Here is a 19,054-nt window from a genome sequence, read left to right on the forward strand (position 1 = left end):
GCTGCTGAAGAAGCCTTATTGAACAGACTGTAAGATATTAGAACAGAAGCTTGCAAAGACAGTTGTGTTCACTTTTACTGTCTGCTGGCTCATGTTGCCCTAGCTGAAAATGTGTTGCTGGAAAAGCGCAGCAGGTCAGGCAGCATCCAGGGAACAGGAGAATCGACGTTTCGGGCATAAGCCCTTCTTCTCCTGAAGAAGGGCTTATGCCCGAAACGTCGATTCTCCTGTTCCCTGGATGCTGCCTGACCTGCTGCGCTTTTCCAGCAACACATTTTCAGCTCTGATCTCCAGCATCTGCAGACCTCACTTTCTCCTCATGTTGCCCTAGCAAAGGCACTGAAATGAGTACAATATTTGGAGGTGGAATTCTGTCTTCATACTCAAAGTTTTAAACAGTCCTCTGCAAACATTCCGACAGGTGCCATGGAACTGTACCAAATAAAACAAAACCACACAAACAAGAAATGCAAAAGGCTCATTGATCCATCCAACCTGTCCCACATAGTCATTATGCGCCACAATACAGATACTCCACAACCATCCAGAGGCACATAATCTCCTGGGAGAAGTGGTAAAACTGGCAGAAACCAAGATAATTTAGGAAAATCAATCTGGAAAGCTTTTCTAGACAGCCATTACGTGACCAAAATTAATCCAAGAGATCAGTAGACCCTGATTAATCCAGCAGGTTACGTACCTCTTATTAAGTGATTTTCACTCCAGTCAGCACCAGGTCAGCTCTTGCTTGAAGGAGTTCAGTAAATTAGTAGTCACCTCAGGAGCCAGCATTCTATTCCACAGCTTTACTGTTCCCTAGAAAAGCAAGAATCCAATCTAGTCCTGCCCTTAGACCACAATCATGACTCTAGTCTTCATTAATCTAACCAGTTAAAGTAATTAGCCTACACAGATCTTTATTGCTTTTAAACCTCGAGCAAAATACCTGACACTATAGCTTCTCGACAGAATATAGACCCAGGTCTGAGGTTATCTGGTTTACTAAAATAAAAGCAAAATACTGCCAATGCTGGAAATTTGAAAAATAAACAAAATGTTGGAAATATTCAGTGGATCTGGGATTACTTCTGGAGAGAGAAAGAGAGAGAGAGGAGGTAATTAGTTCAGTAACAGAGTAGAAATCATTGAACACTGATGACCTTTCATCAAAACTAAAGTTTCCAGCTTCTGCAGAACTTTGTTGTTGTATTAGTATAGTGAGCAAGACAGGAAATACATCTAGTAGCTCAGTTTTTCAGCCTTTCCAAAGTCATAATATTTATCCACCATGTGATCAAAACTGGACACACTATTCTGTCTGGGATCCCACCAAGGTAAAATGGTAAGCTTTGTTTATAAATCATAACATTTGTCATCATATCTAATTACAATTGTACACATCATGAAGCAGGAATTCATTAGTGATGAATTGATTAAACACAGCAAGACAAAGGTACACTTACAAGATAGAACATAACATTTACAACGCCCCACAGTAATTGAAGAGCTTACATCAGCACATCAAGGAATTGAGTAGAGATGGTCAGGATAGAAAGGAGCAAAAGGTGGACTGAAACACTGCAAGCTAGGGAAGGTAGTGGCTTAGTGGGGAGGTTATCATTGTGGTGAGAGATACAAAATGGCAGAGTAACAAATGATACACATGGGAAAAGTAGAGAGCCATAGATATATGGTGAGATAGAAGGGGTGAAGAATCAGAAGTTGTGGGGGATAGTGGGAATAGACACACTCAGCAAGAACAAAAGAGGAGGGGGAGGGAGAACACCAGAAGAGGGAATGATCAGATAACAGGAAATGATTTAACCTTCAAATTAATGTCTCGTTTTATTGGTTTTTGAACATTTCAACAATTGGTTGGAAAGCTACATCAACAAACTTGCAGGCTTTCCCTATGAATTATTTTACATGAAAATCAGTAGGAAAAGCAGTCCAGATATAAATTCTGAGATGTCAGATATGTTCATATTTAGTATCCCCATTTACTGTATGAAGATGAGCATAAAACTGAGGCATCAACATTGCCCAAGATTCACTTCATACACCAATCACTCATGAGTCCAGTGTATGCTGGCCTATTCTGGCTGAAGGTATCTGTAGAACTCCAGTCCGTCATGCAGTCAGGAAAGAGGGCAAGAACTTCCAATAAATTAAACTGAACGAAATCCAAAACATTTACAAATCTTTTGAGACCTACTATCCAATATTCTTTCATAATTGAGATATCATAAGTCCATGGGGAGCCATCAATTGCTCATTACCACTTCACCATTTCAATCCACCTTCTTTCTCCATTTAAAATCCTTGGCAGTTTTTAACAGGGACAGCATAATGGGGACACACATTGGCAGAAACAAGGGGATATAAATGGCAAACTTCTGATCATCTGGGAAGTACAGGAGATGGAGGAGAGACGGATCAAAGAAAGCTCTCTCAGATGAAGTGATGCCTTTTTTGCTTGCCTGAAAAGCTGACAACAGTCTTCCAGCCTCCAGCTCCTGAAGCGATTGTTGAACAGAGGCTAGGGCACTGTACACCTGTGAAGGCAGAGGAAGAGAGATGGAGAGAGAAAGGGTGTTGGATAAACAAGCGAAAACACAAGTAAACTAAAAGACCCTGCTTGGGAAAGAAATGGCATTAAAATTTAAGTAAACATAGCCTACCCATCATCACAAAGCTCAACCTGTCCCAGTTCTTCAAAAGAGCTGTTCAATTAATCCCACATCCCTAATCTTTACAAATCTTCCTTCTCAAATGTGAGTCCAATTCCCTTATGAGTGCTATTGAATCTGTTTTATCCCTCTTTCCAGCAGTGCATTCTGGGTTTGTAATAACCAACTGTTCTCCTCTTACTTCCTCTGATTCTTTTGAAAATACATTGTCTTAGAACATAGAAAAATACAGCACAGAACAGGCCCTTCGGCTCTCAATGTTGCGCTGATCTGTGAACTGATCTAAGCCCATCCCCCTACACTATCCCATCATCCATGTGCTTATCCAAGGATTGTTTAAATCTCCCTAATATGGCTGAGTTGATTACATTGGCAGATAGGGTATTCCATGCCCTTACCATTCTCTGAGTAAAGAACCTGCCTCTGACATCTGTCTTAAGTCAATCACCCTTCAATTTGTAGTTATGCACCCTCATACAAGCTGACGTCATCATCCTAGGAAGAAGACTTTCACTTTCTACCCTATCTAATCCTCTGATCATTTTGTATGTCTCTATTAAATCCCCTCTTAACCTTCTTCTTTCCAATGAGAACAGACCCATGTCCCTCAGCCTTTCCTCATAAGACCTTCCCTCCAGACCAGGCAACATCCTGGTAAATCTCCTCTGCACCTTTTCCAATGCTTTCACATCCTTCCTGTAATGGGGAGACCAGAATTGTACACAATATTCCAAGTGCGGACACACTAGTGTTTTTAGATTAGATTAGATTAGATTACAGTGTGGAAACAGGCCCTTCGGCCCAACAAGTCCACACCGACCCGCCGAAGCGAAACCCACCCATACCCCTACATTTACCCCTTACCTAACACTACGGGCAATTTAGTATGACCAATTCACCTAACCTGCACATCTTTGTGACTGTGGGAGGAAACCGGAGCACCCGGAGGAAACCCACGCAGACACGGGGAGAACGTGCAAACTCCACACAGTCAGTCGCCTGAGTCGGGAATTGAACCCGGGTCTCTGGCGCTGCGAGGCAGCAGTGCTAACCACTATGCCACCGTGCCGCCCACAATGCTGTATAATTGCAGCATGACACTACGGCTCAATCCCTCTACCGATAAAACCTAACACACTGTATGCCTTCTTAACAGCACTATCAACTTGGCTGGCAACTTTCAGCAATCTATGAACATGGATATCAAGATCCCTCTGCACATCCACACTACCAAGAATCTTTCCATTGACCCAGTATTCTGCCTTCCTGTTATTCTTCCCAAAGTGAATCACCTCACATTTATCTGCATTGCATCTGCATTGCCACCTCTCAGCTCAATTCTGCAGTTTATCCAAGTCCTCCTACAACCTGCAACATTCTTCTACAATGTCCACTACTCCACCGATTTTAGTGTCATCTGCAAACTTACTAACCCATCCACCTATGCCTGCATCTAAGTCATTTATAAAAATGACAAATGACAGTCTCTTTCCACTGGTTACCAGCTTTTGCCAGTGGAAACATGCTTGCCTCATTTACTTTGCCAAAATTTCTCATTATTTATTTTTGAACTTGGAAAGTTATTTTCATTTGCCATTATCTTCCTCTCCGACATTCCTTGTTGATTGATGATCCCATACATTGACCCCTTTGCTGAAAAGGGATCAGCACCTTTTGAGCTTTCAAAATCAATTCCTACTTCTATCAAATTCAGTAACTGTTACCAAAGGAGAATTGGATGATTATTTAAAAGCAAAAGATTTGCAGGATTAAGGGGAAGTGCTAGGGGAGTGAGACTAGAGCAATTGTTCTTGCAGTAGACTGGGACAGACAATAAAAGTCAAATGGTTTCCTTCTCTAATATAAACTTTCCATTATTCTATTCTATGCACCTGTGTAACTACAGTGCGGCAAAGCGATGATGCCTTCTTGAGAGGAAGGAGAAACATCTGAAAAACGAAAGTCTATTTGGCTTACACTCACCTCAGAGGCGATGTTATCATTAATCACAATGTTTCCAATTTCATCGAGGAGCTGAGCTAAGGAGGTCAGTGTGTTTGTTGCAGTGGCAATATTTTCCACTGTTCTCACCCAGAGCAGGCGGTCAATTTCCCAGTCAGTGGCAATCATGTTCCCGGGACTTTGGACAAGGGATTGAGAAGGGGGCTGTACTTTCTGTATACCCAACAGTAACCTGTCAGGAGGGGTAGAGAGTAAAGGAAAATGAGAAAGTATGCAAACTAATCAAAGAAATTGTCTGTGCAACCAGAAACTTCACAGTTCAAAGAGTTATGTGAGAGAATTAATTCGAGATCTCACTTGATGTATGCATAACCAAAGCCCTGCTGCAAGACTATTGCTGCCTTTCTCTACATTGATGAATTCCTGCAGTGCATCTTGTAGATGGGTACACATTGCTGCTACAGAGCGTCGGTATTCCTAGCCCCTGACCTGCTCTTCTAACGACTGTGTTTATGTGATGAGTCCAGTTGAGTTTCTGGTCAATGATAACCCCCAGGATGTTGATAGTGAGGTATTCAATGATGGTAACACCTTTGAATGTTGAGGGGCGGTGGTTAGGTTGTCTGTTATTGTTGATGGTCATTGCCTGACATTTGTGGGGTGAGGGATAGGCAGTCTGTATTTTAACATCTCATTCCAGGTCAATGCTTGTGTATCACAATTAAGTTTTTGGGACAATGAGCAAATTCCATCTTTTCGAATGAATTATTTTATGCCTTGCATTAGAATGTTCAGCACAGAAACAAGTCATTCGGCCCACATGGTCCAGGTCAGGATTTATGGACCAACAGGACCTCTAACTTTCACCTCACCTTACGAATAAAACCTTTTAATCTTTTCTACATCATGTGCTGATGCAAATTCTCCTCAAATTATCAGTTCTTCACCTTAATCACGCCATCTGGTGGCTTTGCATTCTCACCACTGCAAAGGTCCCTATGCCTCGGGTGAGGGACAAGCTTGAGAAGGTGGAGCCTTCATGGTCACCTCAGCTGGTAAGAGCGCGAAAATCCAGCTTGCAGAAAAAAAAATGCTAATATTTTAATTCCAAAACTGACTCTACAAGAAAATAGCAACATGCTACTGTCATTTTTAAAGTGAATAGTACAAACTTGATTGAGATTTTTGAAGATGTAACAAAGAAGGTTGATGAGGGCAGAGCAGTAGATGTGATCTATATGGACTTCAGTAAGGCGTTCGACAAGGTTTCCCATGGGAGACTGATTAGCAAGGTTAGATCTCATGGAATACAGGGAGAACTAGCGATTTGGATACAGAACTGGCTCAAAGGTAGAAGACAGAGGGTGGTGGTGGAGGGTTGTTTTTCAGACTGGAGGCCTGCGACCAGTGGAGTGCCACAAGGATCGGTGCTGGGCCCTCTACATTTTTTCATTTACATAAATGATTTTGATACGAGCATAAGAGGTACAGTTAGTAAGTTTGTAGATGACACCAAAATTGGAGGTGTAGTGGACAGCAAAGAGGGTTACCTCAGATTACAACAGGATCTGGACCAGATGAGCCAATGGGCTGAGAAGTGGCAGATGGAGTTTAATTCAGATAAATGCGAGGTGCTGCATTTTGGGAAAGCAAATCTTAGCAGGACTTATACACTTAATGGTAAGGTCCTAGGGAGTGTTGCTGAACAAAGAGACCTTGGAGTGCAGGTTCATAGCTCCTTGAAAGTGGAGTCGCAGGTAGACAGGATAGTGAAGAAGGCATTTGGTATGCTTTCCTTTATTGGTCAGAATATTAAGTACAGGAGTTGGGAGGTCATGTTGCGGTTGTACAGGACATTGGTTAGGCCACTGTTGGAATATTGCGTGCAATTCTGGTCTCCTTACTATCGGAAAGATGTTGTGAAACTTGAAAGAGTTCAGAAAAGATTTACAAGGATGTTGCCAGGGTTGGAGGATCTGAGCTACAGGGAGAGGCTGAACAGGCTGGGGCTGTTTTCCCTGGAATGTCGGAGGCTGAGGGGTGACCTTATAGAGGTTTACAAAATTATGAGGGGCATGGATAGGATCAATAGACAAAGTCTTTCCCTGGGGTCGGGGAGTCCAGAACTAGAGTGGCATAGGTTTAGGGTGAGAGGAGAAAGATATAAAAGAGACCTAAGGGGCAACCTTTTCACGCAGAGGGAAGTACGTGTATGGAATGAGCTGCCAGAGGATGTGGTGGAGGCTGGTACAATTGCAACATTTAAGAGGCATTTGGATGGGTATATGAATAGGAAGGGTTTGGAGGGATATGGGCCGGGTGCTGGCAGGTGGGACTAGATTGGGTTGGAATATCTGGTCAGCATGGACGGGTTGGACCGAAGGGTCTGTTTCCATGCTTTACATCTCTATGACTCGATAGGTAGGCAATTCACTCATCAAGCAGACAGTCTGCCAGACAGTGATGGCAGCACAGACTAACTATTCTACACCTGGTTTCTTCAGTGTAATAAGATCTGGACAACATTCAGGCTTGGGCTGACAAGTGGCAAGTAACAGTTACGTCACACAAATGCCAGGCAGTGAACATCTACAATAAGACAACCTAACTACCGCCCCTCGACTTTCAAAGGTGTTACCATCATTGAATTCCTCACAATCAACATCTTGGGGGTTATCATTGACCAGAAACTCAACTGGACTCATCACGTAAACACAGTCGCTACAAGAACAGGTCAGAGGCTAGGAATACGGACGCTCAGTAGCAGCAATGTGTACCATCTACAAGATGCACTGCAGAAATTCATCAAGGATTCCAAACCCACATCTTGAAGCAGATACATGGGAGCACCACCACCTTCAAGCTCCTCTCACCATCCTGGCTTGGAAACAAATCCTTCACTGTTGCTGGGTCAAAATCTGGGAATTTCCTCCCTAATGGCATTATGGGTCAACCCACAGCAGGTTGAAGTAGTTGCAGTAGTTCAAGGCGGCAGCTCACCACCACCTTCTCAAGGGCAACTAGGGATGGGCAATAAATGCTGACCAGCCAGTGATACCCACATCCCACAAAATGAATACTAATCAGACCAATTAGCATCAATCCCCTCCTCAGCTAAGGGTTTCTAAGAGTTTCAGGCATGCAATGGCTCAGTTGGTAGCAATCTAAGGCTGTAGGCTCCCGCTCCAAAAATTTGAGAACAAAAACAAAAGCTGGTGCTCCAAACTACTGACACCTGCCTGCCCTTTAGGGTGTTAACAAAGGCTTCATGGCCAATATTCAACAGGAACACAGGAGTTTTCCAGAGTGTTGTGGTCGCTATATGTTGCTCAAACCAATTATAATCAGATAGCCTGTTCATTATAACATTACTGTTTACCAGAGCTTGCTGGGCACAATTTCATTGCCCCATTTCTTACATTACAACAATGATTATCCTGCAAAAGTACTTAATTGACTCTAAAGCGCTTTGGGAGTGTCCTGAGATGGTGAAAGATGCTGTGGATATGCAAATTCTTTCTTATGTCTTACCGCAGCTGAGTCAGAAACACCTCCATCACGCGAGCCATGTCTATGTTGACTGATACTGGCAGCAGAGTCTCATTCAATTGCTGGTGATCCACATTGTAAATCTAATCAGAAAACAAGGTTAAAATGTTAATGAAACAGAAACCCTTCAAAACCTGAGAACAGAATTATTACTTATCCTAAACTACATTTGTAAATGCATATAATCTTAATATATTCATAAACTATGTATAAAGATTGAAAGGACTTGCATTTTTTCACCTCGATAAACAATTACGTATTTTGGAAATGCAGTTACTGCTGTAATGTAGAAAACATGGCAGCCAATTTGAGACAAGCTTTCACAAACAGCAAAGAAATAATGAACAAATTATTTGCCGTAGCGATTTTGGTTGAATACTCAGTTTTTCCACTTTCACGGCATCATGCCATGGGATCTTTTATAGCTTTTATTTTGAATTCATTTGCATGCAAGTAGCACTGGCAAGGCCCCAGATTTATTGCCCATCCCTAATTGCGCTGTCCATCGAGGGTGGGGGGTACACAGCTACCTCGGCTTAACACTTCATCTGGAAGACAGCATTTTCAACAGTGCAGCACTGGAAGCATTATCCTGAATTTTAGATTCAAGTCTCAGGAAAGAATCTGAACCTACACTATTAGGTTTTGGAGTTGAGAGTACTGCCCAGAGAGACAGGGTAGACAAGAAACATTACATTAATTCATATTCTATACAGGAAACCAAACTAAACACATTACTGTCTGCAGATTATAGTATGCAGATTGTAAATGTAGCAACTGATGGCTTTTTTCTTCATGACCTGTTTTGCCATGCTGCAAGCATATTTGTCATATTTTCCTGAGATCACATCACCTTGCTGTACAATATAAGGGATGAATCAATCTAAATTTCTTTCACTGAACACTAGAGACATCAAGGCCATCTTTTTGATAGTGTTACTCTTTCATTTGATTATCACTAACTTCATGGTCCTATTCTGGCCAACATTAACCCTCAAATAGCAACTCTGCAATAAATTATCTGGCCATTTTCATACCACTACTTATGGGAATTTACTTCACACAAAATAGCCACCATAGCAGCAGAGTTTAAAGGAACCCGGAAGGCTACAGCTAAGATGAGACAGTTTGTTTTAAAATTACTTACCGGTAGCGGGCAGCGGTGTTTTTTTTTCTCTTCACAGAAAAGAGCGGGAGCAGCAGGGGAAGTGATGAAGACCAGAGGGGCAGCTGGGACCCGGAAGCAGGTATAGCGTAAGCTTACCTGGATAGGTATTTTTTTTCCGTATAAAAGCACGCAGGAGAGGGTGCCTGTAAACAGGAAAGTGGCTTGAAGTGTGTATACTTCAATGCAAGAAGTATATGAAATAAGGGAGGTGAACTTGCAGCGTGGGTTGGCACCTGGGACTTCGATGTTGTGGCTATTACGGAGACATGGATAGAACAAGGACAGGATTGGCTGTTGCAGGTTCCAGGGTTTAAATGTTTTAGGAGGGTCAGAGGTGGGGGTAAAAGAGGGGGAGGTGTGGCATTGCTTGTCAAAGATTGTATTACAGCGGTGGAAAGGACGATGGATGAAGACTCGCCATCTGAGGTAGTTTGGGCTGAGGTTAGGAATAGGAAAGGTGAGGTCACCCTGTTAGGAGTTTTTTACAGGCCTCCTAATAGTCCTAGAAATGTAGAAGAAAGGATTGCGAGGATGATTCAGGAGAAGAGTGAAAGTAATAGGGTGGTTGTTATGGGGGACTTTAACTTTCCTGATATCGATTGGGAAAGCTATAGCTTTAGTTCGTTAGATGGGTCGGTGTTTGTCCAATGTGTGCAGGAGGATTTCCTGACACAATATGTAGATAGGCCAACAAGAGGTGAGGCCATACTGGATTTGGTTCTGGGTAACGAACCAGGCCAGGTGTTAGAATTAGAGGTAGGTGAGCACTTTGGGGACAGTGACCACAATTCGGTGACTTTTACTCTAGTGATGGAGAGGGATAAGTCTGCACTGCAGGGCAAGAGTTATAGCTGGAGGCAGGGAAATTATGATGCGGTGAGGCACGACTTTGGATGTGTGGCTTGGAAAAGTAGGCTTCAAGGCAAGAGCGTAATTGATATGTGGAGCTTGTTCAAGGAGCAACTATTGAGTGTCCTTGATAAGTATGTACCTGTCAGGCAGGGAGGAAAGGGTCGTGTGAGGGAGCCGTGGTTTAATAAGGAATTGGAATCCCTTGTTAAATGGAAGAGGGTAGCCTATGTAAAGATGAGGCGTGAAGGTTCAATTGGGGCGATTGAGAGTTATAAGGTAGTCAGGAATGACCTGAAGAGAGAGCTAAGAGCAGCAAGGAGGGGACATGAAAGGTCCTTAGTTGGTAGGATTAGGGAAAACCCGAAGGCTTTCTATAGGTATGTCAGGAATAAAAGAATGACTAGGGTAGGAATAGGTCCAGTCAAGGATAGTAGTGGGAAGTTGCGTGTGGAGGCTGAAGAGATTGGGGAGACACTGAATGAATACTTTTCGTCAGTATTCACTCAGGAACAGGACATTGTTGTCAATGTGAATACTGAGTCACAATTAAGTAGAATGAATGGCTTTGAGGTATGTAGGGAAGAGGTGTTGGAAATTCTGGAAAGGGTGAAAATAGATAGGTCCCCTGGGCCTGATGGCATTTATCCTAGGATTCTCTGGGAAGCAAGGGAGGAGATTGCAGAGCCATTGGCCTTGATTTTTATGTCCTCGTTGTCTACAGGAGTAGTGCCAGAAGACTGGAGGCTAGCAAATGTGGTTCCCTTGTTCAAGAAGGGGAGTAGGGATAACCCTAGTAACTATAGGCCGGTGAGTCTCACTTCTGTTGTGGGCAAAGTCTTAGAGAGAATTGTAAGGGATAGGATTTATGAACATCTGGATAGGAATAATGTGATCAAGGATAGTCAGCATGGTTTTGTGAAGGGCAGGTCATGCCTCACAAACCTTATTGAATTCTTTGAGAAGGTGACTAAGGAGGTGGACGAGGAGAAAGGGGTAGATGTGGTGTATATGGATTTTAGTAAGGCGTTTGATAAGGTTCCCCATGATAGGCTACTTCAAAAAATACGGAGGTATGGCATTGAGGGTGAGTTGGAGGTTTGGATTAGGAATTGGCTGGCTGGAAGAAGACAGAGGGTAGTAGTTGATGGTAAAGGTTCATCTTGGAGTGCCATTACTAGCGGTGTTCTGCAAGGATCTGTTTTGGGACCATTGCTGTTTGTCATTTTTATAAATGACCTGGAGGAGGGGCTAGAAGGTTGGGTGAGCAAGTTTGCGGATGATACGAAAGTCAGAGGAGTTGTTGACAGTGAGGAAGGATGTGGCAAGTTACAGCGGGATATAGATAAGCTGCAGAACTGGGCAGAAATGTGGCAAATGGAGTTCAATGTAGCTAAGTGTGAGGTGATTCACTTTGGTAAGAGTAACAAAAAGATGGGGTACTGGGCTAATGGTCGGATACTTGGTAGTGTGGATGAGCAGAGGGATCTTGGTGTCCATGTACACAGATCTTTGAAAGTAGCCACCCAGGTAAATAGTGCAGTGAAGAAGGCATATGGCGTACTGGCTTTTATTGGTAGAGGAATTGAGTTCCGGAGTCCTGAGATCATGTTGCAGTTGTATAAGACTCTGGTGCGGCCGCATCTGGAGTATTGTGTGCAGTTTTGGTCGCCATACTATAGGAAGGATGTGGAGGCACTGGAACGGGTGCAGAGGAGGTTTACCAGGATGTTGCCTGGTATGGTAGGAAGATCGTATGAGGAAAGGCTGAGGCACTTGGGGTTGTTTTCATTGGAGAAAAGAAGGTTTAGGGGTGACTTGATAGAGGAGTACAAGATGATTAGGGGTTTAGATAGGGTTGACCGTGAGAACCGTTTTCCACGTATGGAGTCAGCTATTACGAGGAGGCATAGCTTTAAATTAAGGGCTGGTAGGTATAGGACAGATGTTAGGGGTTGGTTCTTTACTTGTGAGTTCATGGAATGCCCTGCCAGTAGCAGTGGTGGACTCTCCCTCTTTATGGGCATTTAAGCAGGCATTGGATAGGCATATGGAGGATAGTGGGCTAGTGTAGGTTAGGTGGGCTTGGATCGGCGCAACGTCGAGGGCCAAAGGGCCTGTACTGCGCTGTATTCTTCTTTGTTCTATGTCTGTGACCACATTGACTATACTTTTTGAATAACACACTTAGCCGGCTGTGAAGTACTTTGGAATGCTCTGAGATTATAAAAGGCACTGTACAAACAAAAGCTTTGCCTTAAACCAGCCACTTGATCAGGCTGAATCATGTGAAGCAAAACCTCAGCAACCAATTCATTCCTGAGTTGAGCTTCAACTGCTTCATCCTGTCTGCCGGTAGAAATGTAGATTCCATGCAATTGCCTGCATCAATTCTTGGTTCAACTCCAGCAACTGAGAAGCATTAATCAAAGATTAATGGAACTAGGGGACATGATGTGATAATAAGGGGTCTCCCATTTTATTTTCTCTCAGAGTCATGAATCTTTGAAATACACATTGCCCATTCAGTGGTGGAGGCAAGTGCATCTTTGGAACACCAACCTCCAGAAGTCTTAGAGTAAAGCATAATGGACACTTGGTCCGTCTGATCTCTCGGACTGATTTCAATCAGTTGAGGGGGTTAGAGGGGAACTTCCCAAACACATAATTTCCTTGAGCTTGGGTTGATCTTATCGCCTTTTCTTGTATCTCCCAGCTGATCACATGATGGAAGTGGTTGGGGTGTTTGAAAGTGTCTCCAGTACTCTGACCATCAGGAATGGGGGACAAGCTTGATGCATCAGTGCATCTTTCCCTGCACGTCATTTTTAAATGTTTCTACAACATGAAACGCAAGGTAAAACTGGCAATCAAGCAATGATGGCAACAATGTTGCAACAACATAGGAAGCAGGTTCAGCACAAACAGGAAGCCTCAAATTTTGTAACATTATGGAATGTAAAACTGTCAAGTTGGAAAGATACATGTTTAATTTCCTCGGCTTCAGTTTATCTTCAAAAGGTTTTTGGAAGTCCTGTACAATGTTTTGATGTTATGGTAACAGTGATGTAGTGGTTCATAGGCTACATGGTAGATTAACAGCTAGCCACCACATAAGATTAACCAAAAAGCTTATTTCAGACCTAATTTCAAGTGCAGGAGTGATTTTATGATTTTTGTATATAAGTGGGGCTGTGTAGCTCAATATGTAATTACTGGTTACTCTTGCTTTGTAGTACTAGGCCTGGTTTGTATGCTTAGCCACAATAGTCTGTGGTTATCCTTCCAACTTCCAGAGTCAAGAAACTCAGAAAAGCTCAAGCTGGTATATAATAACGATAGTCTTCTGATTGATCCCCTAGGCTCTTCATGATTATCGCGGTAAGTAAAGGCGCGTGCTAATTTGTAAGGAACAAGAGTATTCCAAGATAATAATCAACTAAAGAAAAAAAGGTCCTGTGTTAACACAAAGGGATCCTATAGTTTTGACGCCCCAACAGGTTGTGTGCTACAATAATGCAATGAGTGTTGTTTTCAGCAAAATGAGCTTTCTTTTCACTGTGATGAAATTAAAATTGGATAGTGTACTTATTGCTGATGAAAAACAAGGGTCACTGCAAGACAAACAGCCAGAGAAAGAATAAGACACACACACTCAAAACACAAGAGGAGAATACTCGGGCAGAAAGAGTTAACAGTAAATTGATTTCTCACTACTTATTTGCAAAAAAATTGTTCTTTTTGTTATTTATTTTGGTGTCATTCATGATATCAGTATGAAATCTATAAAACTACTGTTATAAATTCAGTTTGTTAGAGTGGGTCAAATACTAGATACAGTAAATCACCACAGACTTATGAAATCTGCCTACATGGAAATCCTCTTTAGAAAAACAGGAAATTAAACATTATGCTATTTTCAGCAGTGATGTGCAAAGACAAGCACTAAGGAGTGGTTGAGAAGCTATGTTGCTATGGATACTGTTGCTAGAACGACGGGCAACAGATGTCGCTATGGATGCTGCTTTGAAGTTGCTATCTATAAAATTAGGATTGCAGTGAACTCCTTGAGACTAATGCATTCCTTTGGAGGTGCAGGCATGCACATTATGCATTGCCAAATCTTCAGGTTGATGCCATGGGGACCAATGCTAAGAATGTTACAGAAAAGAGATAGTTCGGAATGATAGCAACTCAATAAAGGATGCTGGTTGTAAGGAAAGCTGTGTCAACAGCTAACTCATTCAACATTAAAAAGGCTCCTGCAGACTGGATAAGTAACCCACTTTTTAAGAAGAGAGATAATGGGAGTGGAATTGAGAAGCGCACACATATTGGCTTCAGGGGAGGTGACGACCTAGTGGTATGATCACTAGATTATTAATCTTCATTGGATAAACATATGGATGATAATGGAATAGTGTAGGTTAGATGGGCTTCAGATTAGTTTCACAGATCAGCGCAGTATCGAGGGCTGAAGAGCTTGCACTGTGCTGTAATGTTCTACTCTAGATATCTTGGTAATGTTCTGGGTACCTGAGTTCAAATCCTGCTATGGCAGAGAGTGGAATTTGAATTCAATAAGTATCTGGAATTTATAGTCTAATGATAACCATGAAACCATTATCAATTGTCAGAAAAAAAACCCATCAGGTTCAGTAATGTCCTTTAGGGAAGGAATCTGCCTTCCTTAACTGGTCTGGCCTACATTTGACTCCAGACCCACAACATTGTGGTTAACATTTAATTAGGCAATTAGGGATGGGTAATAAATGCTGACATGGCCAGCGGCACCCACATCCCATAAATGAATAAAAAAAGGAGATAAAAAATAGAAAAATATTGATGTGATTGAGGATAGTCAACATGGATTTATGAAAAGGAAATCACGTTGACAGGTTTTTGCGGATATTATTTCAACACAGATAAAGAAGAACCAGTAGATGTGGTGTAGTTTGATTTTCAGAAGGCTATTGAGAAGTAACAGAGGTTGTTAGCAAATAGAGCATGGGTTTAGTATTATATTAGTAATATACTACATCAGTTTGAGAATTGATTAATGGACAAAATAAACTAGGAATAAACTATTACTAATGGGGTACAGCAAAGATCACATCCCTAATGAAGAGCCTATGCTCGCAATATTGACTCTCCTGATCTTCTGATGCTGCCTGACCAGCTGTAGTTTTCCAGTGTCACACTTTTTGTCTACTGCAAAGATCAGTGTTGTTCACAACCTACACAAAGGATAATAATTTAGGGGCTAAATGTAATATTCCCAAACTTGATGACACAAAATGAGGTGAAAATATAAATTATTATGCAAGGACGCTTCAGAGAATCCTGGACTGGGTGTCCTTATTCATAGTCAGTGAAAGCCAACATGCAGCACAACAACCAGTTAGGAAGGTAAACAACATGTTCAACATATGTGGATTTACATACACAAGTGAAGATGTCTTGCTGAGATCTCACCAGCAGTACTCAATTTTGGTCTCCTGAACTAAGGAAAGATATACTTTCTCTACAGGGGGTGCATCAGATGTCACCAAATTAATCTCTGGCATTGTCTTAGGAAGACAGACTGAAAAAGCTAAATCTTATTTTGTAGAGATTTGAAGAATATGAGAGTTCACTTTGAAAGTTGCAAAGTTTTACCAGGGGATGACAAAGTAGATATCAATAGAATGTTGTTGCTGGCTGGCAAGTCCATAACCAGGGGATAAAAACTCAAAATAAGAGGTTGGCCATTTTTGATTAAGATGAGGAGGAATGTTCTCACTTATAGGATGGTCAATCTTTGGAATTCTCTACCCAGAGTACTGTGGAAGTAAAATCACTAAGCATTTTATAAATAGAAGTCACTAGATTTATAAAGACGATTAACATCAATGGCATGGAGATAGTATGGGAAATTGGCGTAAAAGTTGATGATCAAACATCATCTAATTGAATGGTGGAGCAAGATCAACAAGCTGAATGGCCTACTCACATACTAGTATTACATAAAGCAAAAGATCACAGGGCAATTTCTCCGAAAATATTGGCCCAAGTTCACAAATGGGCCAGTTAGCAAAAAAAGCCAATTCCATCCTCAACTGCAATGAAGAGGTGGGCAAGTCAAAACTGGTTACTGTGGTTCCAGGCTAGAGGCAAGTGGGTATCAGCCATGATTTCTGCTAAAGACTTAATGATGCCAGCTGGCAAGTGTATCACTGTGGATAGGACAGAAGAGAACAGAATTTGGGCTTGAATGTGATGACCTTCAAGGTCAAATAATCTGTTGACATTAAGACTTGTTGGAAGCGTCCCCCACTCCCCCCAACACGATTCTCAGCGAGAACATTTGGAAGGTGACATTGCAGTTTTAAAACAAATTGCTGAAACTCATTACTGGCATGGGTCAGCAACGATCTCATTGAATGATGGCACAGACTCAAGGGGATGAATGGCCTACACCCTATTTTGCGACGTCCCATTGTGAGTTGCACAAACAATGTTGCCTTGTTCAAACAGTGGGGGAGGACTGCTGGATTTATCAGGTGTGTGCGTCTGTGCATGTGTCATTATGTGTGCACGTGTTCGCTCAGGGCAATTTTGCCCAGGGACTGTCTGTTGATAGGTTTTCCATTTAGGGCTAATTATATGGGTCAGTGACAACAATGAGCAGATGGACATTCTATATGGGTAGAGAAAGACGCTAAAAAGACAGCACTGCACTCACTGCATGCACAAGTAACAAAAAAAAAGGTAAAGATTAAAAGGCTGGTATTGGCATTAGTAGACTAGTTTTAAATATTTTCTAAACTGATCTTTAGCTTCCAAGAGCTTAGAGAAATAAACTTCGGGGTGACTTAATTTGATGGGCTAAATGCATCTGTGGAGGTAGACATTTTAAGCTTGAGAGGTTAGGGACCATGAGAGGTTTTAAACTGTGTTTAGATACACTACATTAGGTCTTAAGGTTTTTCCTCCTATAGAGACCAGGGTGACTGCTGAATCTGGATTCATAGCAATGGTTCAAACAGAAACTAGATAATTATCTGGCTGCAACCAATATCCCTGGGTACAGAAAGCAGATGGGTTTGCACTTCATAATGGCAACATCCTGACACAAGTCGGAAAGGAATTTTCTTTCCAAATTGACTAAACTATTTTACATAATCTTTGACATTCCCATTTAATTTTAGTATTTTCTGTTGTGTCTTTTCATACATTTTGCAGTTCTCCATCCCACTAAGCTTCAGCTCTGATTAATGATGGGTCTAGCGATGATTGGCAAGAACTAAGTAGCCAAAACCACTAACTTAATTTGAAAACAGGATGTAAATTTATAATCTAGAGTGATACCCAACCTAGCACAGAGTGTGTGAGGTACAGTCAGCAATACCATTCATCCAATGTGACACTTGATTCAGACCTGTCTAACATTCACTTAATCTCCGAAACAGTCAAAGACCCATGACAGTTTTTCTGGTGTCCTAACCAATATTTCTCCCTAAGCTAACCATTATAAAAGAAACAGTTTACTCCTCTCCTTACCACTTGGTAGGAACTTGCATGTGTGCCGCATGATGCAACATAAGACAATTATCACACTTCAGGATGTTTGTTTGTCAAACACTGGTTGGAATACAGCTTGATAAATACAAGAATATTTTTCTTTCAAGGATATTCTGTCATTACCATGATTCCTCCCCAGCGGGAGCTGTGAAAAGTGTTTGATTCAACGGGAGATCCATCGCTGTCACGGATATACAGTGGAGAATGTGAATATTCAGGAACGTAAAGAAGAAAATTTAAAACAGGGTAGCTTGAAGCAACGTTAGACCCTAGGAACAAAACAAAATAAGTTGAATTTCATGTGGGTTTGGTAGCCATCCTGTCCTCACCACTGACTCCAGCCTTCCCTCCATGTACAGTGTACATCCTAGCCAAAATCCTCTTATGTTAATATATTGTAATTTTCTTCCCTTCAAAATGATTACATTTTAATATTCAATGCACACTTTGATTACATGCACCTCTTTCTGAGAGAGAAAACTGATGTCTATTCATTTTCCTCAGTCAGAAGGGAAGAATTTCAGAGGAAGGATCTAAAGGGAAGGAAGAAGGGAGAAAATGAAGGAGGCACGACAGAGAAACAGACAGAACTCGTATGTTGAGATCATGAAAGGTAGAATATCTTAAAGTGCTTCACAGTCAATTAGATACATTGTAATTTTAGTTACTGTTGCAATGTAGGACATGCAGCAATCAGTGAATATGAAGATCCCACAAACACAAATGAACAAAATTACCAGATCTCCTGTATTTTAAAGAAAATGTTATGTTGACTTAGGGATAAATATTTGAAAAGACAGCCTTTAGCTTTCTCCAAACTTCTTCTACATCCAAAGTACTGAAAAAGAAAGTGCCATAGAAATGGTGGATGCATTAGCGGTCATCTTCCAAGATTCAAGAGAGTCTGGAACAACTCCTACAGATTTGAGGGTAGCTAAGGTAGCCCCTCTGTTTAAGGCGGCTGACAGGGAGAAAACCAGCCAGCCTGTCATTAGTGGTGAGAAAAATGATAGAGTCCATTATAAAAGATTTAATAACTGAGCAGTTGGAAAACAGTGGCAGGATCAGACAGTCAGCATAGATTTACACAAAGGAAGTCATGGCTGACAAATCTATTAGAGTCATAGAGCTGTACAGCATGGAAACAGACCCTTCGGTCCAACCCGTCCATGCCGACCAGATATTCCAACCCAAACTAGTCCCACCTGCCAGCACCCGGCCCATATCCCTGCAAACCCTTCCTATTCACATACCTATCCAAATGCCTCTTAAA

General features: G+C 41.8%; 1 protein-coding gene across 1 annotated transcript in view; it reads right to left on the reverse strand.

The window, feature by feature from the left end:
* Positions 1 to 1,826: 1,826 nt before the first annotated feature.
* Positions 1,827 to 19,054, reverse strand: part of pigs (phosphatidylinositol glycan anchor biosynthesis, class S) — a 50,979-nt gene continuing 33,751 nt past the window's right edge. Inside the window, exons 8-11 of the mRNA XM_043718089.2 lie at positions 17,905 to 18,050; positions 8,184 to 8,284; positions 4,674 to 4,884; positions 1,827 to 2,555 (exon numbers count right to left, since the gene is read on the reverse strand). Coding sequence (XP_043574024.2) covers positions 2,292 to 2,555; positions 4,674 to 4,884; positions 8,184 to 8,284; positions 17,905 to 18,050 — 722 coding nt within the window. The 3' untranslated portion in view covers positions 1,827 to 2,291. The remainder of the gene's footprint in view (positions 2,556 to 4,673; positions 4,885 to 8,183; positions 8,285 to 17,904; positions 18,051 to 19,054) is intronic.

This window comes from Chiloscyllium plagiosum, unplaced genomic scaffold (genome assembly GCF_037043375.1).
Source record: "Chiloscyllium plagiosum isolate Xiang-an unplaced genomic scaffold, Cpla_swu_hap1 HiC_scaffold_31, whole genome shotgun sequence".
Classification (NCBI taxonomy): Eukaryota; Metazoa; Chordata; class Chondrichthyes; order Orectolobiformes; family Hemiscylliidae; genus Chiloscyllium; species Chiloscyllium plagiosum.